Source organism: Phyllopteryx taeniolatus, chromosome 1 (genome assembly GCF_024500385.1).
Source record: "Phyllopteryx taeniolatus isolate TA_2022b chromosome 1, UOR_Ptae_1.2, whole genome shotgun sequence".
NCBI classification, from domain to species: Eukaryota; Metazoa; Chordata; class Actinopteri; order Syngnathiformes; family Syngnathidae; genus Phyllopteryx; species Phyllopteryx taeniolatus.
In genome coordinates this window covers 50,537,212-50,563,922 of record NC_084502.1, presented here as the reverse complement: position 1 = coordinate 50,563,922, position 26,711 = coordinate 50,537,212, and the positions used below count along the sequence as shown (strand labels likewise).

Below are 26,711 nucleotides of genomic sequence, written 5' to 3'. Positions count from 1 at the left end.
GCACCTCAGAACTGTGAGGCTGACGCTCTAACCAGTCGGCCACCGTGCCGCCTGAGCTCAGCATGCGTCCGAAAAATGGTGACTCTCTTGGGGTGGCAACAGTGGCTGATAGTGATGGGCACGGCAGTTCTTTTGAGTGTACTGAATCATTCGAATCAGTTAATTAAAAAGATTTGTTCAAAAGATTCGTTCACCGAATCGTTCAGTTCTTTTTCACAAAATCATTCAAGTGCTTCCTCATTCAGATAATGATCCATCCCTGAGGTTCACATTTACTCAACACTGAAGGACTATACGTTGTTGTTGTCATGTATTGTAAACTAGGCGGAGAGATTATTTTAAAAAAATTTTTTTAAAACTTCGGCTAAATTATTACCTACTTATCTCTCTCTCAGAAAGCTCTCGAACACCCAGCTTCGATTGTGAGTCGTGAACATGTGTGCAGCGAGCTCAGCTACCGACCATTCTTCCGCGTCCCCTGACGTCCAGGTAGGCTCTCGCCGGACGCCGTGACTTTTCTGCATTCCACCGCGGTGGACAGCGTCGCTGACACCAGCACCCACCAGCCGAGCTTTCTGCTCACTCACCTTACTCTTATTGTCATCTGATTAGTGGAAAGCGCCTTTGAGTGTCTTGAGAAACGGTATATATGTTTAATGTATTATTATTATTATTATTGCGGCACGGTGGCCGACTGGTTAGAGCGTCAGCCTCACAGTTCTGAGGTGCGGGGTTCAATCCCCGTCCCCGCCTGTGTGGAGTTTGCATGTTCTCCCCGTGCCTGCGTGGGTTTTCTCCGGGCACTCCGGTTTCCTCCCACATCCCAAAAACATGCATTAATTGGAGACTCTAAATTGCCCGTAGGCATGACTGTGAGTGCGAATGGTTGTTTGTTTCGATGTGCCCTGCGATTGGCTGGCAACCAGTTCAGGGTGTACCCCGCCTCCTGCCCGATGACAGCTGGGATAGGCTCCAGCACGCCCGCGACCCTAGTGAGGAGAAGCGGCTCAGAAAATGGATGGATGGTATTATTATTATTATGAAATAAAAAGCTTTTATAATCGCATTAGAGACACAGACACAAGGACACGACTGGTTAGAGCGTCTGCCTCACAGTTCTGAGGACCGGGGTTCAAATCCCGGCCCCGCCTGTGTGGAGTTTGCATGTTCTCCCTGTGCCTGCGTGGGTTTTCTCCAAGCACTCCGGTTTCCTCCCACATCCCAAAAACATACATGGTAGATTAATTGACGATTCTAAATGCCCGTGGGTGTCAATGTGAGTGTGGATGGTTGTTGGTTTGTATGTGCCCTGCGATTGGATGGCAACCAGTTCAGGGTGTACCCCGCCTCCTGCCCGATGATAGTTGGGATGGGCTCCAGCACTCCTGCGACCTTTGTGAGAATAAGCGGCTCAGAAAATGGATGGATGTGTGCTTGTTGTCATGTGCTTGACTCACTCAAAAATTAGCTTGAAGCTGCTAATGGAAGCTATCCCCGTGTCGACATCAGTACTTGCGGTTAAAATCACTCATGAGTATGTTCACTGCGTAGTACGTCGTTCCTTGCGCAAAGAAATCACTCATCCTACTAGTACATCACTCCTTAGTGACTCCTTCCCAACAAACGAAGAAGTTCAACGAACGAATCACTCTTCATTTCTTCAGTTCCTCAGTACACCAGTTCACTGAACGAATCACTCAGTTCACTTAATTCCCTCCCCTGAACGAATCACTCTTCAGTTCTTCAGTACACTGAACGAATCACTCTTCAGTTCTTCACTATACCAGTTCACTGAACGAATCACTCAGTTCACCTAAGTCCCTCCCCCGCCTGCAAGGTGCTGCCTGACACTGGCTGCTCATTGGTCATTCACTGAAGTGAGTGACAACGCTGGCGAATCGCAAATCACATGGCAGTACGTTAAATGAAGTCCCGCCTCCGCCTGCACGCTGGCTGATCATTGGTCATTCGCCGAAGATTCAGAAGTGAGTGACATAACGCTTCAACAGTTCCGTTTCCGCTCCCAGCCAAGTCGCTTGACTCACGGCAGCCAAGCTAAAAGAACAAATCATTTCATAAACTGATTCAGTTCAATTCACTAAAAAGATTCGTTCTTCTGAACGAAACGTTCGCGAACGAAACAAGACTAACACGCGCACAGGGGCCGCCGACGAGGCAGCGGGCTTCGTGGGCTTGGTCTCGGTGCGCAGTCCGTCAAAATATGTCTTTTCGTGAAAACGGTCCAATGTGCAAAAAAGATTGGGGTCCACTGCCCTAGAGATCTGCACCAAATCAGCTGATTGCACGGTCCTGTACTAAAAGTCAGTTTGAGCAATCAATTTTCCGAAGGGGCCATGTGAAAAGCTTAAAACGGCTGTCGAGGACCACATCAACATGCTAACCTCAATTGTGTTAAATATGGATTTCATGTCTTATTATAAAACAATTTTTTAAGAAGCAGCGCATTGTGTAGCAATGGAATATGTTGTTATGATTAGGAAATTAAAGTTAAAATAAAAAAAGTTTAAAAAAGCATAATCAATCACATTAAAATGACATTTAGGAAAAAAAAGTTAAAATAAAAACTAAAAAATTATAATCAATCATGTTAAAATGACATCTGCACATATTAACATTACATATAACACAAATTAACTTTACATCACTATTTAACCAACATTCCCAAAAAAACATGTCTACATTGTCCATGATTTTTTCTATATTTTTAAAGTGTGCTGACATTATGAGCACAAACCACTAACCGCCATTTATCATTTACCATAAATCATGGGATGTTTACATAGATCTGCGCATGTCACACGTCTGTAAGACGGCTGTCCTGATTAAAGGTAGTGGCCCATGTATGTAAATACCATATCACAATAGATCACGTCACATGTAAAAAGTTGAACTGAGATCTTAAATGATAATTATTTCAATTGGAATGAAAAAAAAGTCTGCATGTGAACCCGGCTAGTGTTATAGTGTTGTACCATTCAATGCCCTGTCACTGTGGAACAATGTGTTACAATGATACTGTAACAATGTAACAATATGTAACAATATGTTAGACTTTGTTGCAGTTTGTTACATTGTATAAGAATGTGTTAAGAGTGTGTCGAACTGGGTTACAATGTGTAACAATAAGTCAGAGTGGGTCGTAATGTGATCATGTTTTACAACATTACAGAGTGTTGTCTTACTGGGAGGTCTGGTTGAGTCGGCTGACAGCTCCACAGTCATAGAAGGTTATATTAGCCGTGCTAATGGTCACATCGCCAAATGTCAGCGATACAGGCACAATCACGTGATCTACATCAACAACAACAAAAGATGAAGAATATGTCATATAGCTGCAGTGAGCAAGTTGGCATAACACAGCTGCAGAAGGTAACCCGTAGATGACTTCTTTGAGAACTTTGTTTACTCACCGCTTCCTGTGGGCAGAAGTGGGAGGAGCGCTGGCTCAGGGGATTGACAGCTGATGCTGGTTCCGTTGATGAAGGCCGGCTGAGGAGGAAGATGATGAAAGACGCAGGAAAGTGACTCAGTCACAGTCAGTACTGGAAGCTGGAGCAGCGACAGCGTTACCTTGGAAACCAGAACAGGATTATCATCTGACTTGGCAGACCAAACTAATGAATCACCTTTTTCCTAGTCCAAGCTACCTGAGTCTGCTCATCTTTGCTCTGATTGGCTGGCTGCACACTCTGCACTGACACACACTGAGTGGACGAGTCAAAGCTCCAGATCCAGTGATTCGCATGAAGGTGGCGCTGACACTCATGTTTGCGTGAGCATCTGCACCAAACAAATGTTAGATATTTGAGCTGTAGTTCCAGTGGTCACCATAAGAGGTTGCAATTCTTTCTCCACTCCATAAGTACTACTTAATGAAGTGATAACAGGAACAGGCAGACTGGTACCTTCAAAGTAGAACACCTCAAAAGGTGTACAATTTGGAGCTTGACCAACTTTTTCATGAAAAATATGCCCCAAAGTTCCAGCCACCATACAGTCAAAAAAGGTTTTCTGACCGCCACAGTTTGGACTCTGGAGTAAATTATTCAAACGAGAATGAGCTAAATGGGGGGAATCCTTACCTTCCCTCCAGGACACACCAGCCACAATACAGGTCCCTTGTGGCCAGACAGGACTGGCAGTCGGCATTCCACTCACATGACGACATGGCAACTTTAGACACCTGAGAGACATGTCTGTTAGTTTCAGATGAAGACATGAGAACAACCAGGTGTCATTGGCAGACGGATGCTTCCAACCTACCCTGCTATTGGTCAGAATGAAAAGCTTCTGCTGTTTGGTGTCAAGTAGGAGGTCAGCGTTGACCGCACTTCCGCTGTCCACTAGCACGCTCCCGTACACTTCGCCAGATCCGTCAGACCGAACTAGCACCTGTGCACATGCATCAATATGACCACTGGACATATGAACATTATTACAGATCATTAAAAACGAGGCCCGATGGCCTCATGCAGTTTGTGCCATTCTTTAATTTGGTCCACCTAGCAATTATTTTATCAAGAGTCCTGCAATATTTGTTGCACTAATTTAACTGTTGTTAACTAAAATTAGTTAATTAAAATTTAATAACTCAGATTAATTAATCGAATTAAATAATGTGTTAATGTATTGTAACTAATAATAAAGTAAAAAAATTTACATCTTCAATAAATATTTTAAAACTGGTTAAGTTAATAAATAATAATTTAACAAATCATTATTAAAATAAATATGTATTTCACATACACATTTTAACTTTTTTTTTTTTTTACCTCATCTACAAATGACCAGGCCCACCTATCTGATTTAAAAGTCAAAAAGGCCCTTGATGTGTTTGTCCACCCCTGCTATAAATGATATATGAGTATGATATCACTGTCTTCTAAACAAACAAGCTAGCCTGTGCTAACATTAGCCAAGGGGTGTCACCTTGTGCAGTCGTCCCACGCGGTCGCCCACAAAAGCCACTGTGTGGCCGGCCTCTGTTGCCGTGGCGACGGCTGTCAGCTGGGTAGTGGCAGTGAAAGTGGGCGTGGCCGGCAGTGGCTCGACACTGCCGATGGGGCTCGGCGTGTGCTCCCACCCGCACGGATACTGCGAGACGGACACCTGCCAGAGCAGACACGGGCTTAAATGCAGCTGTATGTGTTATGTCCTACATCATCATCATCAGATACATGACTCACCACTGAGAAAAATATAATAGATGCAGAAAGTAATGATGGATCTGATCAAATGATAAACTGTAATTTTATCTTCATCAATTAAGCAGCCCACATGTTTGGTAGGCGATAGTTCACTCGAGCGAAGTTCCGCTTATGCACATTCCACCAATGGCAAATGCGACCAGCAGGCACTGGGATTGTTTATGAATGAACACGGAACTTGGTGCGTTATCGTCGCGCTGAACGTTTTCTGAACAAATAAACAATCACAATGGCTCAGAAGTAAAGGAAACTGCTAAAGATAGTGTTAGGAAGTACTTGTTATAGATGATGTGCTGTGCTTCTCGTATTGTGCAACCTACATTGACTGTGCGTCATGTAATATGTAGGAACTGTATCTTTGTTTTTTGTTTTTTTTTTGCTCTTGATTAGACGAACCAAAAAAATGAGAAAGCGCTCACCAGTGATAGTGTGAATGAGGCAATTAAAACAATGATAAAAAGGATGAAAGGAAAGGTGCAGAAAATTGGCCAACAGAGCAATTAACCTTTTAAACTGACAATTTGAAAACTTCCCACTTTCAGATTTTTTTACTGAACAGAAAAAGACAAGTTTCCATGGATTGGTCTGTTGTCCCATAGTCAACCAATAAATTAGAAAAGAAACTAAAGACAAAACACTTAATTCAGAATTTCACTTTGTTATTATCAGTGATGCCGGTAACAGGTTACTCAAAAAATGTGGTCCGGTGATATCAAAAGTAATCTAACGCGTTACGATATATACTAGAGTAGATTACAGTTACTATGATTTATCTCCCAATAGTTACTTTTTTTATTCAAGAGAACCAGAGCTGAATAGTTTTTTATTATTAAAATATGCTATTTTTGCTTAGACAACAGATATTTATCATTAACAAACTACAGTGCTTGAGAACATGAGGCAAGTGAATAACCAAGACACTTGATTCAGTCACGGTGCATGTCATAAGTGTAGATCAATTTTCAGCCTTTGTTTTAGTAATGACTAATAAAACAGACGAAACACATATTTTTAAATATCCATAACTAAATACTAAATACTACAATATCAAAAAAAGGAGAAATATTTATAAACGGAGCAGTCTGGGGGCGATGAAGTCACGTGACGTGTTGCACGTTTTCCGCACATAGTCAACTCACATGTACCCAAGCAGCAAGCGGCGCAAACACAATGGACGCTGACGACTCTGACGAGGGGTTGGCATGCTTAAACTGGAAATACAGTCACTACTTCGAGTATCTCTAAAGAGGACAATACTAAGTCTGTCTGTCTGTCTGTCTGTTAATAGTCTAAAGAAGTGTACTGAGAATGGTGTGCTTGTTTATATTTAGGTGGCTATTTGACATGTCAAGTCTGCTCTAAGTTGCTCATTTAATGTGGCTTCAACTATACATATTTATTTATTCATATTGATGACATCATTCTGTAACTTGCGTGGCGTACATTACCAAGTAATGGGTACGGTTAAGCTAATGCTTTTTTTTTTATTTTTTATTTTTTTTTTTAACTGTGGATAAGTGATATTCTTGCCACTTGACAGCTACTGAAAGTAATTAAAAAGTTACTTTTTTCTAACTTTGTTACTTTTGAAATCAAGTAATCAGTAAAGTAACTAAGTTACTTTTTCAAGTTACCTGTGGTAACACTGGTTATTATGGAAGAAGACGCTTCTTCAATGAGGAGCTGTTGTCTTTCTCCCCTTTCCCTCCTAACTTAAAGAGCAATAAACCGTTATCGTGATCCCCCGAGCCCCCTTAGAGAATTTTTTTTATTTTAACATAAATTAAGCAATCTGGAAGACTCTGAAGAGTACAATACGGCAAAAAAACAACAACTTTTTTCTTCACGCAGAAAAACAATTATTTACAGCGCTCATGTACATGTTGATGTACAAATTTTAAATTTAAATTAAATTGGCCGAATTCCTTTGCTTTTTTGTTTTGGCCTCCAAGTTGAGCCAGGCCAATCTCCACTTGCACCTGATGCCTGCTTCAAGCTGTGCCAATCTCATTCTGGAAACAAATTGACTAAAATCATTGTCTGTTTCACTTAATTTTTCACTATTACCAACTTCAAAGGCTAATCCTAAATACATCCTCCAGGAAAATATTAAGTACAAACTTTTTCTGTTTTTATTGGCCATTTCTGAATTTGAAGTTAGTTCATTCTGTGTTGTGACATAATCCTTAACATTGCTCCGTCGCTTAATACATTTAACATTAACAACCGGAAACTAATTAGATAATTTTAGCCACGTTTCATAATTAATACAAGATGTACTAGCGGATCAACGTTTTTCGCCAATGTTACGTGTGCTGCGCGGGTCCGCTGGGACTACAACCAGGGCCACGACCCGCAGCACCTCAACGCGAAAATACAAAAGACCAGAGCAAAAAATACCACACCTGCTGATCTGAGGAGCAAAAATGTTCCTTAAGTGTAAGAGTAGCAATAGAGGATGTCCGCTCCAGAGATGGGTAGAGTAGCCAAACATTGTCCTCAAGTAAGAGTACTGTTACTTGACAATAATGTGACTCAAGTAAAAAAGAGTCCTCCAAAAAATTACTGGAGTAAGACTAAAAAGTACACTGTGACATTATTATTCAAGTACTGAGTAAATACTAAGTAACCTGATTTTTTTTTTTATCACAGCATGAACATCAATAAAATAAAATGTAAAAAAATGGGAATGTGCAAATTCTGATATTGCTGTGTGTGTCTATGCACAGTCAAAACTACAAAAAAAAAAACATCTGCACTGTGTTTTCTCAAGTTATAAGTGAGCTGAAATATCCACGTTTGGGCAGACAGTGCCAGACAAATACAACAATACAAGAAAGCTGTTTTTTTATGTTCATCTAAATGTAAAGAAGCGCGCCGTTGCCTTCATGGTAACGACGACCTTCCCAATATGGCCGCCACGTACGCATGACGCTCAGCAGGGCAGGCTTATTTAGTGTGAATACCTATGTCCGGGAAGCCAAATGGAAGATGTTGTGTGCGGTCATGTGATGTTCTTGTGTCGTTTGATTGGTGAACTAGACTTAAACGTCACTAGCGCTAAAATTGGATTGAGAGCGCCCGATGCGGAAGTTGAAGTCGGAGTCTCGCGGGCGAAATAGTTGATAAATACGCAATAATTGATCAATAAAAGTAGCGAGCAACATTTAGATCACTGTAACAGAGTAAAAGTACCGTTACTTATTAACATCAGAAGCGACAGAAGTTTTTTTCTGGTCTCGTCAACTCCAGTAACTTTGAGCGCACAGGCAGAACCTCAAGTTGTGGTGTAATATCCACAATTACATCTGTGTGTGGATGTGTGGAATGGATCTGCTGCCAGCGTTCAAGGAGTACGAAACAGCCTCCTTGAAACCCCCCCCCCCCCCCCCAAAAAAATAAATAATAATCGGATCTACACGATTCACGTAAATGGCCTATTTTGAGTTCAAAATGGCGAATTTTGCCGAAAGACGACTGATTTGCATGTATGAACAAATCTGGCAGTTAACAGTTTTGTTTGTATTGTGTGTAGTGTGTTCTGTTTTCACAAAACCGAAGAAGAAACACTTCCGATGCTTCCCAAATGTTGCCAGAGCCTTATAATATGGCGATGTGCCTAAAATAACGACTTGCTTTGGAAAATACTTCTTTCCAACTCTGAAACCCACTTTTTTTACAAAAAACAACATCGGTATGACATGCTTGTTTTTAATTCAGGGTCTTTTCCTTTTGTTGAGTCAGAGCACTTCTTTTTTTAGCTATATTCTGTTCCACATCACAATTCATGACTCGGGAGAAGTCGGCTCTCCCCCACACACGAAGACATTTGGTTGTAAATATTGAACATGTTCATTATTTAAGATTGTCGGCCCCAACCTGTTCCAGACCCTAAAATCGGGACGAATCCATTCTTAACACACATCAGACCGAAGGACAATCTTATAGGATAATTTTATAAGACTTAAGATTGTCTGGCGTTTGACGTTGCTTGGTTGGGAAGGGACAACATCGGCACAGAAACAGGCGCATTGACTTTATGTGTCAACCAGGCCGAAGTCAAGCTTTTCTGACATGACCTAACAACTCAACCAGAACCCCGTTCCCTGGCAATAAACATTTTCACTGCCACCTGAGGTTCATGTGCTCAGCCCATATTCTGCTGCCACACCTGAATTCATCAAGGAACCATCCATACCATCTCTGGGAAACCACACTGGGGGAGCTGGGAGCCTTTTGTAGACTTTTGCTTTAATCTTTAGTTTATGATAAGCAACCTAGTTCCTTTACAACTCTCTCTCTCTCTCTTTATCTATCTATCTATGCCTCTGTATCTCTATGGCTGTGTAGATTCTCAGTCATCTAGGTCGTGGAAGACAGAAGCAATGGCTCAGATGTGGAAGGTTTTCGACCTAAGTATTTTTTTCATTCTAATCACGAAGAGAATACTGGTAGTTAGAATGTATGTCTTCTTGAATTATTTAATTGTGCTTTCTTTAGTATTTTTGTCACCTTAAGTTTGTAAAAATATAAATAAATCATAAATTGATTGTTTATTTCCACGGGCTCACCAATCAAAGAATAGAAGTCAAATGTCTATCCTAATGTAGAGTGACTGAGCTCTTCTCGACAGATGTGTTCCTTTCTCATTGTCATCAAAGGATTTACAGTATTCCTAAATTACATACATACATACACACAAGATGAGGAAGATCCAGTTCTTCCGCCTGCATCACTAGTTTAGTGTGTGTGTGTATGTTTTGTGGGTCGTATAAGATCGTGACAGCTGTCTGTTGATCATTCCAGCTGCTGATGATATCAAGTGTAATCCACACACACACACGCACACACACACACACACACACACACACACACACACACACACACACACACACACACACACACACACACAGAGTATTAAGGTCAGCAGTGATGCCCACTAAACAGACTGTAATCTGTAATGACATCACACAAGTCATTCATGTGACCACCTCTGGTATCCATGCCAGTCGTACTCACTGTCGACCTCTTTTAGCCCAGGAGGCCCCGCCCTCCTCCCTGGGAACACTGAGAGTTGTAATGCTACGTTCACAGCGGACGCAAATTGCACGATTCACATGATGTGGCGAGCACGCCAACAACCTGCTGAAGAGGACCAGGGTGGCAGGAGCACATCAATGTGGCATAAATGAAGCGAATGTACGTTTAGTGTGTATAAGTAATTCCCACAATCAAACACGCACAAGTACCGTGGGGCGAAAGTTCACTTTGTGTCAGGTCTGAACGTAGCATAACGATGTATGCTTATCAATCGATGCAATGGCGTGATGGGGTGAGATTTACCTGGGGGAGAGTAAGGCAGTTTGATGAGAGTGTGTAGACCACGTAGGCCTCCTCCTGCCCTTTGACACCACGCCCTCCTTTCGTGTAGCACGACTCCCGCACTCGCTCCATCATGGCGTCCAGCTCCACCATCCCAAAGACGCACAACGCAGAGTTGTCCGTGGCCACGGACGTGGATGTCCATCCAGCCGCCATGACGAGGAAAAGCGCGGGTTTCCCTGAGTGCAGCCCAAGCCACGCCCCCCTGACCAGGTTATAGCCACCATGGCAGAGCAGAGGCACCTCCACGTACGAGTAGAAGTTGCGGTCGGAAATGCAGAGGCGGGAGACATACGTGCGGTATTCCATCTTGTAGCGCACGTCTCGTCTCGAGAACAGGAAGTAGAGATGGTCGTTGAAAGCGACCACCTTGACAAAGTGGATGTCGTACTCTGAATAGCTCCCAATGATCAGCTTGCCCAGCTCATCCTCCTGAGCGAAGGCCCGCTGAGGACGGACTGCCGGGTAGAGGCGACGTGCCGTGATGGGCGGGATATCACCAAGACCCATCCCCGTGAAACCACGCCCCACCAGCATGAAGCGCAGCTCTCCGCCGACTCCACTCCCAGTGGAGAGCACGATGCCCACCGTGGAGACGTGGGGGTCGTTGGCAGCAACGAACTGCGTGTCGACTGGGTTAGTGGACTGGTACAACAGCTGCGAAATGTTGGACAAACTCCTGCAGAGATCAATCACACACACAGTCAGCACATGGGTGGGAGGGAAACCAAGGCCTCGCTTCCTTACCTCTTTTCACAGATGCCCTGGTACAACGATCCGCAGGCAATCACGCTGCCTGGTTCCGTCCCCTGAGACCGCTCCAACAGCAGCAGCTTGTTGTGGTTGTGGGTTGGCCGGGCGGAAGGACAGTCTTTGAGGGCGATGGGGGGTAGGCAGTTGGGGGAGTCGAGATGAGGGCCTGTCTTCACGTGGGACATCAGCTCCAGGTCCAAGCTCAGCTGGTGAAGGTGGTCCACTCCGCCCACATACAGAAGCCTCGCCTCCGCATCCAGCAGCAGGTGAGAAAGGGGGGCTCCGCGAAGGGTTACCCACTGCACAGACGAGTCCTGGGCAAGGAGTAGTGGTGCTGGCAAGAGGAGGGGGAGGAGGAGGAGGAGGAATGATGGGGGGTTGACGGAGACCAGCATGGCTCCTCCTCCTTTACCTGCCAGGGGACACACAAGACGCACCTTTGATTAACAACTATAAATACACACAGACATACACTCCCGAACTGTTCACACAGACTGAATGACTGAATGCATGTTGGGAGGTCCATCAATATAAAAAGGCAAACCCCACTGGCACGCCAACCTTCCGTGCGCCACAGACCGGACGAGTCACTCCAATGTAGACATATTTTGACGATTAGCATAGAAACAAATACAAAATGATGAAATATCTAATATCTAACTCACAATTGCACCATTGCAGTTCAACTACAGTAACTGTAGTTGTTGTAATAGTGGAAGCCCTGCGCTTTAAAAAAAATATATACAAAAACAAAACACAAGCTGCCAGCAGCATGTTTGAAGAGGAAAAGCTCATCGCCAAGCTGAAAAAAAGTCCACTGGTGCTGATATTTTTTGCCAGTAAATATCACGACTAAAACGCTACCGATAATAGCTGACTCACACGCCTCTTTGATGAGCTCACTTGCTCAGTCAAATATATTTTATTCAGTCCCTCGCTCTCTCTCTCAGTCAGTGGAGGAGAATCGAGGGGCGCCTATTAACAACGTTTGCCTGGGAAAATTCATAGGGGGACGCCTATTGATGTCGCCAAAATCCCATTTGGATGCCCGCCCTACATGGATGCCTGGGGCCACTGCAACATGCCCGCCTTGCATGCCACTATTTTCAATAATTTGAAAGCTTTGTTCTTAGCTTCCAACAACAACCTCAGAGAGTGCATGTATTATTTGGTATTGTTACCGTCATGCAGGCTTTTGCAGAATTTGTTATAAATTCTTTATTTTCATCAAATTTCTAGTAACTTTTCAAGAGGGGGGTATAAAAATATAAAACTTAAATGATGTGGTTGCACAAGTGTGCACACCATCATAACTAGCGATGGGGCTGTGTTCAGAATTAAGATATCGCACTCAAACTTGTTAAATGGGAGTCAACCAGAGGTGGGCAGGAATGCGCTACATTTACTCTGTTACATTTACTCAAGTAATATTTTGAATTATACTTGTCAGAATTGTTTTAATGCATCATACTTTTTACTTTGAGTATTTATGTTAAGAAGAAACGGTACTTTTTTTCCGTTACATTGATTGACATGGCACTCGCTACTTTTATTTATCAATCACAGTATTGCGGGCGCGATCTATTTTTTTTACTTTGTCTCCGACTGCCCCATCGGCGCTGTTTGCACCAATCCAACCTAACCACTTGTGTCATTTGACTCCAGTTCACCAATTAAAGGGCACAAGGCAGACACATGACCGCACACAAGCCTTCACGCACCAATCAAAGTGACTCATATTTGGGGGAAATAAATCAGCCGCGTGACTCGTGTTTACATTACAGACATTACGAAAAACAGCTTGTTGTCGTGCAACAAAGTCTTGTTTCTGCCCAAACTTGGATATTTGAGGCCACTTCGAACTTGAGAAAACACCTTACGGTAAGTTGCAGATGTTTTTTGTTGTTGTTTTGGCTGAAACATGCATTTTTGGGGGTGTTTTCTGTAATCTCCTCTCTCTCTTTCTCTCGCTTTCTCTCTCTCTCTCTCTCTCTCTCTCTCTCTCTCTCTCTCTCTCACTCACACACACGCACTTTACCAGTAAGTCTGCAAACAGCTTCTTCATTCAGTCATTTCAGTGAACAAAGCAAATAATGTTTCTGTAAAGCCCTACGCATGTGTTGCTGGTTTTTGGACACTTAAAAATTGAAATGGTGGCAGGTGTTTGTGGATTCCCATTTAACATGAATTTGAATGTGATTGGTTACTCACAAACACAGCCACAACCCAGTTACAAAAGTGAGTGCACTCTTGTGGAACCAGATTTATTTTTATTTTAACCAGGCAAGACGAGTTGCGACAGATTCTCTCTTTTGCAATGGTGACTACACCAAGAAGGTAGCATGTTAAGCAAGTGGCCCAATGGTTAAGATCATCACCTGCCACCGTGGGGGACCTAGGTTCAAAACCCCGACTGGACCATCCGCCAACATCCCCCGGACTCACGGCTGTGGTGTCCTTGAGCAAGACACTGATACCCCGAAATGCTCCCCGGGCGCTTCAGCTGCCCCCTGCTCCAGTGTGTTCCACTAACATGTGTATGTGTTCACTGTGATGGGTTAAATGCAGAGAACAAATTTCGTGTGCACGCATGCATGTTCATGACAATAAAAGATGATTCTTCTTCTTCAAGTCAATCACGTAAAAGATTTCAGTTGTTTATTTTCACCGCCCCTCTCAAAAAAAAGAAAAGAAAAAAAAACATATATATCAATTCAATTCAAATTCTAAGTCTCACTAATGGTAGAAAAATTCTAAACTAACTAAACAGTTACTCAGTACTTGAGTAGTTCTTTCACTGAGTACTTTGTTACTTTTACTCAAGTAATTATTTGGAGGACTACTTTTTACTTGAGTCATATTATTCTAAAGTAACAATAGGCTACACTTAATATATAGTTACACTACCTACCTCTGGTGTCAGCACACACCTGCCACAATTTTAAGTGCCTCTGATTAACCCCAAATAAATGTCAGATGTAGTAGGCTTTCCCTTTCTAGCCAATGTCATGGCTCTGTTTTTCAATGGTTTTTCTTTGTGTTGCAGTGTCTGGGTGAGCAATGGTGGATGTTGACATCGTCGACGCACTTGTGGCGAATTGTAATCAGCAGTCTTTTTAGGTGCCGCCGTGTGTGCACGCGTGTGTTCACTTGTTTTTGTCCATGTACGCTGCCGATGTTTGTGGTCTGTCTGTAAACTTGTCTCTAAGTTTTTGTCCTGTGTTCTTCTGCTTTGCCGCCTGGCAGTAAGCTCATCAAGAGTCCCGTAGGGTGCGCGTTGTTGCCTTTTAATTTCGGGAATCTCGTTTGTTTTCGGTGACACCAACCACCCAGCATCTTAATTTACTCAACGAGTAGTTTTGTTTACCACACGGACCTTTTGTCGTGTCTCCTTGTGTTATTCGTTTATGATGCTCTCGGGTCGTGCGTGTCTATTTGCGTGTCTTACAGTGATCCCACATTGTCCAGAGGAGAGTCGTTATGGCAGATGGGGATGGCTGTAATTAAGAAAGGATTTAATCTCCTGTGCGTTGGCAGTCAGTTGAAACATGTCCTGTGCTTTTTAAGGAAACACAAGCAATGTGGCCAAGCTTCTCCTGTGTTTTTATTTTGATATAACGCTTGCTGGAGACATGACAGATGAGCAACTCGAAAACATAACACCAGCGAAGCAACAGTTGCCTTTTTGAGAATGCTTTTGAACACACCTACCAAGCCACTTGAGATAAAAACAAGAAAATAACTGCAGTGGTAGCATTTATTGCTAAGGATTTGAAGCCCTTTTCTGTAGTTTGGTAATTTAATGAAAATGCTCCCACTACTACACAATTAGTGTATTTTCTCGTGTATAATGTGCATTTTTACCCCTAAAAAAGTCAAAAGTCAATAGTGCGCATTATACATAGGTGTAGGAGAAAATGAAAAAGACTTTCACATTTTATCAATGTATGCCGCCATCTAGAAGTTATGAAAAAGATGTACACTTTCATTCCACTATGCCTCCGCCCCCTAGAGGTTATGAAAAAGTTGTACACTTTCATTCTAGTATGCCACCTTGAGGTTATGAAAAAGGTGTAGACTACACTTTCATTCCAAAATGACAGGGGTACATATGACTGCATATATGTACAATTGTGCTCATAAGTTTACATACCCAGGGAGAATTTGTGAAATATTGTTTTGTTTTTGTTTTTTAATACGACTGATGACTGAACAACAACCATCATTCATTTCTCTATGGTTATGTTTGGTTTAATGGTAATGCTTTTCTGAAATGCTTGACAGTTTAATTTGAATCCCATTAAAATACAATTTTATGTGTTTTGCCTAGCCCTTCATGTTTTCTTAAAATAATTGTACACATCTTACAAATCCTGCCTGAGTAATCAAACATGTGAGCACAACTGTGTGTTTTCTCATTTACGAAATAAAAGTTGGGCTTTGAATTTCGAAATAAGAGCAAGTAAATAAAAATAAAATATTGTGTGTTCAAATAAGTTGTTTAACTTCAGAATAGTTCTTTAAAAAACTAACTAAATACAGATAATTTTTCATGTTTTGATCATATGGGTAGAAGCAAAAGCATGCAATGTAAAAATGCATTATAGACTGGTAGAAGGGTTTTCCAGAATTTTGAGGTCAACTTTGGGAGTGCGCATTATACATGGGTGAAATTACAGTACTTTTTGGTTTTTTTTTTTCACATTTTTGCATTTTTTAATTTGTTGTACATATTTTATACTAGTCTATTCTCACATGTATACAATTAGTCAAGGAATAAGAGCCAGTTTACCAATCTAAATAACTTTAAATAAGTTATTACACCAAAAAATGCAGTTTTTGTTGACAAGCAAAATTAAGAGATAATTTTAGAGGGGGAAAAAAAAAAGTTGCTCTCAATGCACAAAACAGTATCCGAAAATGTACCAAACAATGGCCCAAAAACCAATGAACGTACTGTGCCATGAGTTACCTGTACTGTCCCACCCCTAGTGCAAATGGTTTTTGGGTCATGATGTTCGTTGTCAAGGAGCCATTGGAGAGTGAGGTGTACGGCTGTGTTCTTCCAAATAGGAGACGATGAAGGGGACCGGATTTTGTTGCTGGGAAGAGAAGCTGGAGGGGGAGGCAGGGTCACCTGTGGTGACAATAATGCCGGCCCCAGTATTCAGTCGGCCATTAGAGGCAGACCCGTCAATGTAGATCAGGGGTGTCCAAACTACACCCCTGGGGCCATTTGCGGTTCACCGTACATTATTTAGCGGCCTGCAGTATATACAAAACAATTAACATTTGACACGGCCAACAACTCTATTGGGTGTTGAAAAAGCGTGGTCTGGGGGGGTTGCGACACACACATCCTGCCCCTGACTACTACTACTTATAATAATAACAAATTGGTTTTATATAGCGCTTTCCTAGATGTGCAAAGAAACTATTTACAACTAAAATAGTAATCACATTTCTCTCTATGTCTTGCAAAACTAATTTATTTTCAGAAGCAAACATGTTTTCCTCCTCTTTCTGCTCTATGTCAAGGTATACATTGGTGAACATATCACATTAATGATAAAGTAAAGTAAACACTGCTTTAAAGATGTGAGCTTTTTATAGATTGCTCTTGTTTGGTCCTGAATATAGAGATCTGCTCAGGCCAGGAGCGGAAATATTCTAGTAGGATACAGGGCTGCGAGCCACCTCAAAATCATGAAAAACCCAAAACTGTTTGCCATATCACCTTTAAAGGTCCCGTATTTTGCCAAACCAATTTTTTATAGTACTTGGGAAGTCATATTGCCTCTATGGTGCCTCAGTAAAAGTGAAATATGAATTAAAATCGTCCACACATTCCTGAGTTCCAGACGTATTTCTGCTGAGGCCTGAAATCAGGTCATTCAAATTTCTCGAGTTTATCTACGTCACTAGTGAAGATCTCTGCCTCCCTCTCCGCTCATGAGCCAACGCTGTCAACATAACAAACACGTGTGCTCTCACAAGTGGGTCTTCTACACGGAGGCACCAATCAGAGGAAAGGGGGCCGTCTTAGCCAAATATGGACAAAGTTGCTACAAAATGGGTCAAACAGAAGTTGCTCTCAGAGTGGCCTTTTCCAGACACTCATATGACAAAACCAAGGTGTTTTTTTTAATGAAATGAAATTGACACTTTATGAGTCACTCCATGGACTTCTAAATAGCCAAAATATGGGACCTTATTAAAGAAAACTGTGATGTGGCAGTTTTTAAAAATAATAATACATACCGGTAGTTGTTTGATCGATTGGCGTGTGATTTAGCGTGTTTAATAAAGTCACAGAATGTCAAAGTGGCCCTTTGCGTCCTTCAGTTTTTCTGTGTGCAGTCCTTGAAGGAAAACGTTTGGACACTCCTGATGTAGATGGTTAGACGAAGACGTGTTCCATATTAATTTAAGGGCTGCAGCCCGCATGAGTGTCATGGTGGCCGATTGGGAGACGGCTGGCTTATCAGGGAGAACGTGCCACGGAGCATTCTCTGCATGGCAGAGACTATTCTCTGCAGCCTAGCAATGGGCAGGGAAGATGGCAACCTGTGAACTCCGTGCCCAGGCAGTTCTGGAAAATAATGGTGGCCACACAAAATATTGAGACATTTTCTCTGCTGAATGCTCACTTTTTTTTGCCAGTTGTTTATACATTATCAGCTGTTTGTTGAGTTATTTTGAGAGGACAGTGTATTTACAGTTATACAAGCCTTACACTGACAATTTTAAATTGTAGCAAAGTGTAAATTCTTCACTGTTGTCCAATGAAAACGTAAATGTCAGAGTTGTACTCACTTTTGTGAGATACTGGACAATGTAACAATACTACACATACAATACAAAAGTAATACACAAAGTCCACAAATTAACGTTTTGACGTGGTCATGTAAACTGAAGAGTTAAGATGGCATGTGGCGCTGACAGCACACTAACGCTGTCCTCTGAGTGCATTTTAGATATAAAACTGTCAAAGTACTTCCGTTTTTCTCTGCTGCAAGCCCCCTATTCATTAAAGGGACCCACCCATCTTCAAAACTACACCACCCGCCCACCCCTACCCCCCACTGAGTGTTGAACGCGCACTCGCTGCTGAACTTCCACAAATGCATGATGGGATATGCTGGGGCCTCAGGCTTTACTCAAAAAAACGTGGACTATGTCCACATTTCCATGGCAACTCTCAGTGCACGCGCGCACACACACACACCCACACACACACACAGTATGATAATAAGTTGCTCCTTCTGATGCAAAGAAACTCATCAATAATTCATAGAAGAAGAGAAGACTTGAAGGTTGTCAGGAAGTAAATGAGACAAAGTTGGAAAGCAAAGTGTGTGTGTGTGTGTGTGTGTGTGTGCGTGCATGCTTGCGCACGTGCAAGCATGTGCATGCATGTGTGAGAGAGACAGCAAAGAAGGTGCTTCATCAGTGGTTGAGTGCACTTGTTGTGCATGTTACTGTATGATACAAATCATCCGATAGTGCTGATGAAATGAACAAGACCCAATGTAACTTACTTTTGGAAGCTGTCACTGCAGGGCTCAACACGCACGCACACACGCACATGCACGCACACACACTGATCAAGCACCACACTCACTGTCCATTACAATGTGGTTTGTTGGGAAAAACCGACAAGAGCTCCTTGTGGACTTCTTAAGGACCTCCCGAAAATGACTGTCAAGGACAGGCAAAATAATGACCCCTGTGATGACTCCCTTAAGGTATCCCCATGATCTTGTGGGAGGTCTGAAAGTAACCACAATGATGATCTCTGATTGGCTGCTGTGTATCTGCTGCTTAGGTCACTTCCATTGGAGCCCAGTTGTGCATCCCAGTGCTGGTAACCATGGCAACAGTGAGGAGGATGCTCCGAACATTGTCTGGGTGTTCGGAATATTAAAATATTCAGCAATTTATTTTGTTAACTGCACAGTTTTGTTTCAACATCAATGTTCTTTTGTTCCCAGTCAACCCCACCCCACCCCCACAGCCCCCAAATCCTTCAAGGACCCCCCCCCCCCTTCCTTCTCCTGTTCCTGGGTTCCATTACTCTCCAGGGTTCTCACCTCCTCCTCCATCACTCTCTATGTAAATGCTTCCGACAAGTCCAAGTGATATTAGACGCCGTTTTACCTCAGGCGTACGCACACACACACACGCACGCACACACACACACACACACACACACACGCACACACACACATTTGCCATCTCTTTGAAGATGGCAAGTGTCAGGATCTCAGCAAAAGACATGCATGATGGCTGTGTGTGTGTGTGTGTGTGTGTATGTGTGTGGATATGCAGGTGTGTGTGCGTGGTGAAGGAGGTCCTCATCACCATATTCTACTTTGTGTCTGCTGGCATACCAAAAAACTCACCTAAAACATGCACAAAATAAACATACAACATAAACAACATAACAATCAACATAAAATACATTAGACTCATCATTCAGGAAGCAAATAACTAACACGTAAACATTAGCGCATTGCAGCAAATAATGTGACAAAGTCAACATTAGGTTAGCAAATAAAGTAATCACAGACAAATTTAAGCAAACCACATGAATGGAATAAATAATGCAACAAACAAGGAAAATCTTAATGTCAGAAATAACGTCACAGAGTAAAGAATAAGACAAATGACAAACACATCAACTTGAACACAAATGTAATTCCGAACGGTACTAGCACAACAACATACATGAACAGTTAAATGCACGTTCATGTAATAAAATGATGCAACTGCCTGTACACACACCGCACTAGAGTAAAAAAACAAAAATACAAAAACTAAAGGTCACAAATAACGTAACAGACACAGTAATGTTGATGTAACAAAAAACAGAACATCCATCCATCCATTTTCCTAACTGCTTATCCTCACTTGTGGCCTATCCCAGCTGACTTTGGGCAAGAGGCGGGGTACACCCTGAACTGGTCACCAGCCAATCGCAGGGCACATATAAAACAAACAACAAACAACCATTCACACTCACATCCACACTTACGGACAATCTAGAGTTACCGTAATTTCTCGTGTATAATGTGCATTTTCCCCCCCCCAAAATTGTCAAAAGTCAATAGCGCGCCTTATACATAGGTATAGGGGAAAATGGGGGAATTTGTTTTTCACATTTTATAAATTTATGCCGTCATCTGGAGGTTATGATAAAGCTTTACACTTTCATTCCAATGTCACCGCCACCAAGAGGTTATGAGAAAGGCCTACACTTTCATTCTAATATGCCGCCACCTAGAGGTTATGAAAAAGGTGTAGCCTACACTTTCATTCCAATATGACAGGGGTAACTATGACTGCATATACTGTATGTACAGTTGTGCTCATAAGTTTACATACCCTGGCAGAATTTGTGAAATATATATATATATATTTGTTTAGATATGACTGAACAAAAAACATCACTCATTTCTTTATGGTTATGTTTTGTTTAATGGTAATGCTTTTCTGAAATGCTTGACAGTTTAATTTGAATCCCATTAAAATATAATTGTATGTGTTTTGCCGAGCCCTTCATATTTTCTTTAAAGAATTGTACCCATCTTACAAATTCTGCCTGGGTAATCAAACATATGAGCACCACTGTGTGTTTTCTCATTTACTAAATAAAAGTAAGGCTGTGAATTTCAAAATAAGAACAAGTATTACATGTTCAAATAAAGTGCTTAACTTCAGAATAATTACTTGAAAAAATACTTCATGTTTTGATCATATGGGTAGAAGCAAAATCATGCATTGTAAAAATAAATTAGAAATAGAAGGGTTATCCAGAATTTTGAGGTCAACTTTTGGGGTGCGCATTATACACAAGAAATTACAGTAATTGAAGTCTCTAAATTGTACCTACCATGGATGTTTTGGGAAAGTTACTTTAATTTTAATGAAGAAAGATTTAACTTCAGCGTAGGCAATTTCAAGGAATCACCCGTAGCTTGCAGAAGACGCTAACATGAGGCATGTTGAGACTGACTTTCAGCCTTTGATTTACTAAAGAATAATAAAGCAAAGGAGATGGATGTGGACACACTGTTCTTAACTAGTCCTCACTATTCTTAACTAGTCCTAACTCCAACAAACAACAGGACGAAATATTTATAAATGGAGCCGTGGGGCATTTTGGGAGCCATCAACTTCACCCTCTTCAGTATTCCACACCAAATCGTGAGGCAGCTCGCTCCCTTGTCACCTTACAACAAGGCAAGCGCAGGGTGTCAGATTACGCGATTGAGTTTCGCATTCTAGCAGCTGAGAGTCAGTGGAACAACAGGGCACTATTCGATGCATTTTTTCAAGGACTATCCCCCGCCGTCAAGGATCATTTGGTCCCACTAGACCTGCCGACCGACTTGGACACTCTCATCGCGCTCGCTGTAAAGATCGACAAAAGGCTTTTGGATCTCGAACTGGACTGAGAACGGCGGAAGGATGCGTCACCGCGCACTTGGAGGACGAGTCTCAGTGACCAGCCAAACCAAGGCAAATCCCCTGTTGCCAGTCTCAATCCACTGGCTAGCGTCACCACGGATGAACCCATGCAACTGGGCAGGTTCCATCTCTCCCCTGAAGAATGTCAACGCCGGCTGAGGGAAGGGCAGTGCTTCCACTGCGGGCAGTTGGGTCATTCCGTGAGCAACTGTCACGTCAAAGTTGCCGGTGCCGGTAACAAGGGTACGGGAGCGGTAAGCCTAAATATCATTAAGAACGATCCTACCCAGGTTCTTCCTAAACTAACACTATGCTCTCCAGATCAAGAGATTCATACATCTGTATTTATGGACTCTGATCCTGACTTGTCTTAAGTGCCCACCTGTTACCATGACAAATATTTTTTTTTCCAAATCCAAAGCTAAATTCCTTCCACCCCACAGACCATATGACTGTGCAGTTGACTTGCTGCCTGGAACCACACCTCCACAGGGGAGGTTGTTCTCTCTATCAGGGCCGGGACACAAGGCCATGAAGGAGTATGTGGAAGAATCACTGGCAGCCGGGATAATTCGCCCATCTTCATACCCTACAGGTGCAGAATTTTTCTTTGTGGACAAAAAGGACAAGACCCTGTATCGATTACCAGGGTCTCAACGAGATAACTGTAAAAAACAGGTACCCTCTTCCTCTCATCTCCACCGCCTTTGAGTTCCTGGAGGGAGCCAAGGTTTTCACCAAACAAGACTTAAGAAATGCATATCATCTAGTCAGGATAAGGGAGAGGGATGAATGGAAAACAGCATTGAACACACCAACGGGACTTTATGAGTATTTGGTAATGCCTTTTGGACTCACTAACGCTCCAGCTGTTTTCCAAAACCTTCTCAATGATGTCCTGCGTGACATGTTGAATGTGTATGTTTTTGTCTATTTGGACAATATTTTGATATTCTCCCCGGATGAGGAGACTCACATTATTCATGTCCACTCTGTATTGCAGCGGTTATTGCAGAATGAACTTTATGTCAAGGGTGAGAAATGTGAGTTCCACAAGGCGTCCGTTTCTTTTCTGGGTTTCGTGCTGGCTCAAGATGAAGTTAAAATGGACCCTTGCAAAGTCGATGCCGTGATTAATTGGCCTACTCCCACCTCACGCAAGGATGTACAAGGGTTCTTAGGGTTCGCAAACTTCTACAGAAAATTCATTAGAAATTTCAATTCTACAGCCTCGCCTTTGCATGATCTTACCTCACCACACAGACCCTTTGTGTGGAACCCGGTTTGTCAGTCAGCTTTACAGAAACTAAAATTGAGTTTTACCTCCGCTCCCATCCTCACTTTGCCAGATCCCAAACAGCAGTTTGTTGTGGAAGTTGATTCGTCTGATGCCGGAATAGGAGCAGTGCTCTCCCAGAAATGTCTCAAGGATGGTAAGTTACATCCTTGTGCTTATCTCTCTAAAAAACTGAGTCCGGCCAAGATAAATTATGGCATAGGTGACCGTGAACTGCTGGCTGTAAAGGTGGCTTTGGTGGAGTGGAGGCACTGGCTAGAAGGGGCTCAGAATCTGTTTTTAGTATGGACAGATCGCAAGAACCTTGAGTATCTTAAGTCTGCTAAAAGATTAAATGCTAGGCAGGCTAGATGGGCTCTATTCTTCACAAGATTTAATTTCATGTTATCCGACCAACCTGGTTCTAAAAATGGAAAGCCAGATCCTTTATCACGTGTTTTCTGCAAAGAGAATTCTTTGTCCGACCCCAAGACTATTTTGCCCAAGTCATGTTTCATTTCTGCTTTTGTTTGGGAAGCTGAAACTGTGGTTAAAGAGGCTCTGAAGAACACTCTTAGCCCTGAAGATTGCCCTGAAAACAGGCTTTATGTGGTTCCGACCTTAAGGGGAAGAGTCATCCACTGGGCTCACACTAACCGGACTGTATGTCACCCAGGCATTGCCAATACACAATCTGTGGTCAAACAGCGCTTTTGGTGGCCTAATGTTAGAAGGGATGTTATTGATTACGTCAATGCTTGCCAGGTATGTGCTGCTAACAAGCCCTCTCGTCAACGTCCTTCTGGGGAGTTGCGACCCATGCCAATACCACAACATCCTTGGTCAGACATTTTCGTAGACTTTTTTCGTGACAGGATTACCGGCCTCTAAAGGTAATACCACCATTCTCACAGTTGTTGACAGGTTCTCTAAGATGGCACACTTCATTGCACTTCCGAAACTCCCCTCAGCTAAAGACACTGCCGAGTTGATGATTAACCAGGTATTCAAGTTTCATGGTTTTCCCAAGAATGTGGTATCTGATAGGAGCCCCCAATTCATTTCACGATTTTGGAAGGAGTTTTGGATTCTAATAGGTGCTACCGTCAGTCTGTCATCTGGGTTTCATCCTGAAACCAACGGACAAACCGAGAGGCTGAACAAGGACCTGGAGACTGGGCTCCGATGTCTCGCTTCACAGGAGCCACAATCCTGGTCTCAGAAGATGGTTTGGGTCGAGTTCTCTCACCATTCTTTCCCCTCTGCATCCACTGGTCTATCGCCTTTTCACATTATGCATGGTTACCAACCATCTCTGTTTTCTGCCATAGCTCCAGAATCCACGGTTCCAGCTGCTTTGACTTTGGTGAGACGCTGCAGGAGGACCTGGGAGTGAGCCCGCCAGATGTTGCTACGCCAAGGACGGTCCTACAAGACTGCAGCTGACCGTAGGAGGAAACTGGCCCCGGACTACATAGTGGGTCAGCGTGTTTGGCCTCCACGAAGCATATTCCACTCCGGGTGGAGTCCCGGAAGCTTGCTCTCAGGTTCGTTGGGCCCTTCCCCATCACAAAGGTCATCAACCCTGTCACCATGAAGCTTAGGCTCCCAAGGTCGATGCGGGTCCACCCTGCATTGCATGTCAGCCTGCTCAAGCCCGCCCGGGAGTCCCCTCTGGTCCCGCCTTCCAGGCCCCCTCATCCACCCCATTTCGTGGATGGGGGCCCTGTCTTCACGGTGAAGCGGCTGTTGTCGTCTTGTCGGAGGGGGCGGGGGTTTCAATATCTGGTGGACTGGGAGGGCTACGGGCCTGAGGAATGTTCATGGGTGCCGTCTGGGTTTACCGTGGATGACTCCCTCATTCGGGACTTCCATGTTGCGCATCCTGCGGCTCCGGGGCCATCTGGGGCCGGCCGTTAATGGGGGGGTGGGGGGTTACTGTCATGGGTGTGTGTTCTGGTTGTTGTCTTCCCCCTGTCTCGTACACACCTGCTCCTGAGAGCATCTTCCCCACCTGTGCCTCGTTTATCCTAATTACCCCATGCATTTAACCTCGTGTCTCATTCTTTCTGGTTGCCAGTTCGTTGTACCTTGTTGACACGTTCCAGCATTCCTTGTTTCCATGTCACCGACTCATAGTAAGACTAGACCCGGTTTTGATTTTTCACCTTACCTCTTTGCCTCACGTTTTTTGCATACCGCTGCCTTTTTCGGAATGCCTGCCTGTGTACCGACCTCTGGTCGTTTATTAAACCTCTCTTTTGAAACTGTCCATTTGTATTGGAGTCGTGCATTTTGGGTCCTGTCCTTTGTTCCGTTCATGACAGTTTGGACACCATGCTGTAGGAGAAGTGGAAAGGTATGGCCGATGAAAATGTTGGAAAAGGTAAAAATGTTAGGTAATTAAATCTTAGGATTACTAAACGACTGTATTTATTGTTGGTAATTATGGTGGAACTTTTAAGTACTGTGGATGTTACTGTGCCGTAGATCATTTTCTGTTGAATTTAGGAAATGGGTTCTTATGAACTCTTAGGCCAAGTACACTACTGTATTTATTGTTGGTAATTATGGTGGGACTTTTAAATACTGTGATGGTAAATGTTGGAAAAAGGTACTACAATATACTCTTTTTTTTTTTTTTAATTAACTCTTAGGCCTACTACACTACTGTATCCATTGCTGGAAATTATTGTTGGACTTTAAAGTATTGTGAATAATACATTTAAATGGTTGTAGACCATTTTTTATTGAGTTTAGCATTTAGGTTGTAATTACAATTTTATTCGTGTCAGGGTGGGACACGGGTGTAGGAATCTTTGTAAGCGTAGGTGCAACGTAGGTCTTTGATGAACTGTCACCATGTCCTGTTTTGTGGCGACATGAAAAACTTCACTGACATGCAGGGCAGCCAGCCACCAGCCAATTTTCTCTTTTCTAACACATGGGTGTACAATTGAAAAACTCTAGCAAACTAATGAAATGCCAAGTTAGCCTCCAATTTATTTCTTCAAAACTTAAGAAATGATATCAAAAAAATTAGCGGGAGAGCTGGACAAAGTAAGAAACTAAAAACCTACCACTTCCATATGGAATGGGAGGACGTATTTTTATCATCTGACTACCATTGCTGTTCCAAAGAAATGTGGAGCAGTATTTTTGGACTGTTCATAAAAACTACCTGCGATTGGCTGGCAACCAGTTCAGGGTGTACCCCGCCTCCTGCCCGATGATAGCTGGGATAGGCTCCAGCACGCCCGTGACCCTAGTGAGGAGAAGCGGCTCAGAAAATAGATGGATGGATAAAAACTACTACATACACATCCGTTAAAAAAGTCAGCTGAGAAATACAAAGGTGAAAGAACTAAAATCCTACTTGTCCAGAAAGCAGTCTTTTTCTCACAGCTTACTACAAAAGCGAAGGCAGACACTGGGCATCATTCTGGGTAAGTCATAACATCGTTAAACACAAGAAGTGTTTCCAAGATGGAAATATAGTAAAAGGGGCTTTCATTGAATCAGCCAACTTGTTGTTCCAGGACTTGAAAAACAGACCAGAAATGTTTCCAATTAAAGCCCTCCAGTTATCAAGCAGGCGG

General features: G+C 42.8%; 1 protein-coding gene across 5 annotated transcripts in view; it reads right to left on the bottom strand.

Annotated features, from left to right (window-relative positions):
• The window catches only part of plxnb3 (plexin B3), a 170,511-nt gene that overhangs the window by 61,670 nt on the left and 82,130 nt on the right, over window positions 1-26,711 (bottom strand). For all 5 annotated transcript variants that reach the window (XR_009784597.1, XM_061747936.1, XM_061747945.1 and 2 more), the window contains exons 2-9: window positions 11,358-11,775; window positions 10,572-11,289; window positions 4,951-5,130; window positions 4,285-4,413; window positions 4,104-4,204; window positions 3,669-3,801; window positions 3,432-3,591; window positions 3,204-3,312 (exon numbers count right to left, since the gene is read on the bottom strand). Coding sequence is in view for 4 of the 5 variants with exons in the window: in XM_061747936.1 (XP_061603920.1) it covers window positions 3,204-3,312; window positions 3,432-3,591; window positions 3,669-3,801; window positions 4,104-4,204; window positions 4,285-4,413; window positions 4,951-5,130; window positions 10,572-11,289; window positions 11,358-11,775 (1,948 nt within the window). In the remaining variant the exon portion in view is untranslated. The remainder of the gene's footprint in view (window positions 1-3,203; window positions 3,313-3,431; window positions 3,592-3,668; window positions 3,802-4,103; window positions 4,205-4,284; window positions 4,414-4,950; window positions 5,131-10,571; window positions 11,290-11,357; window positions 11,776-26,711) is intronic.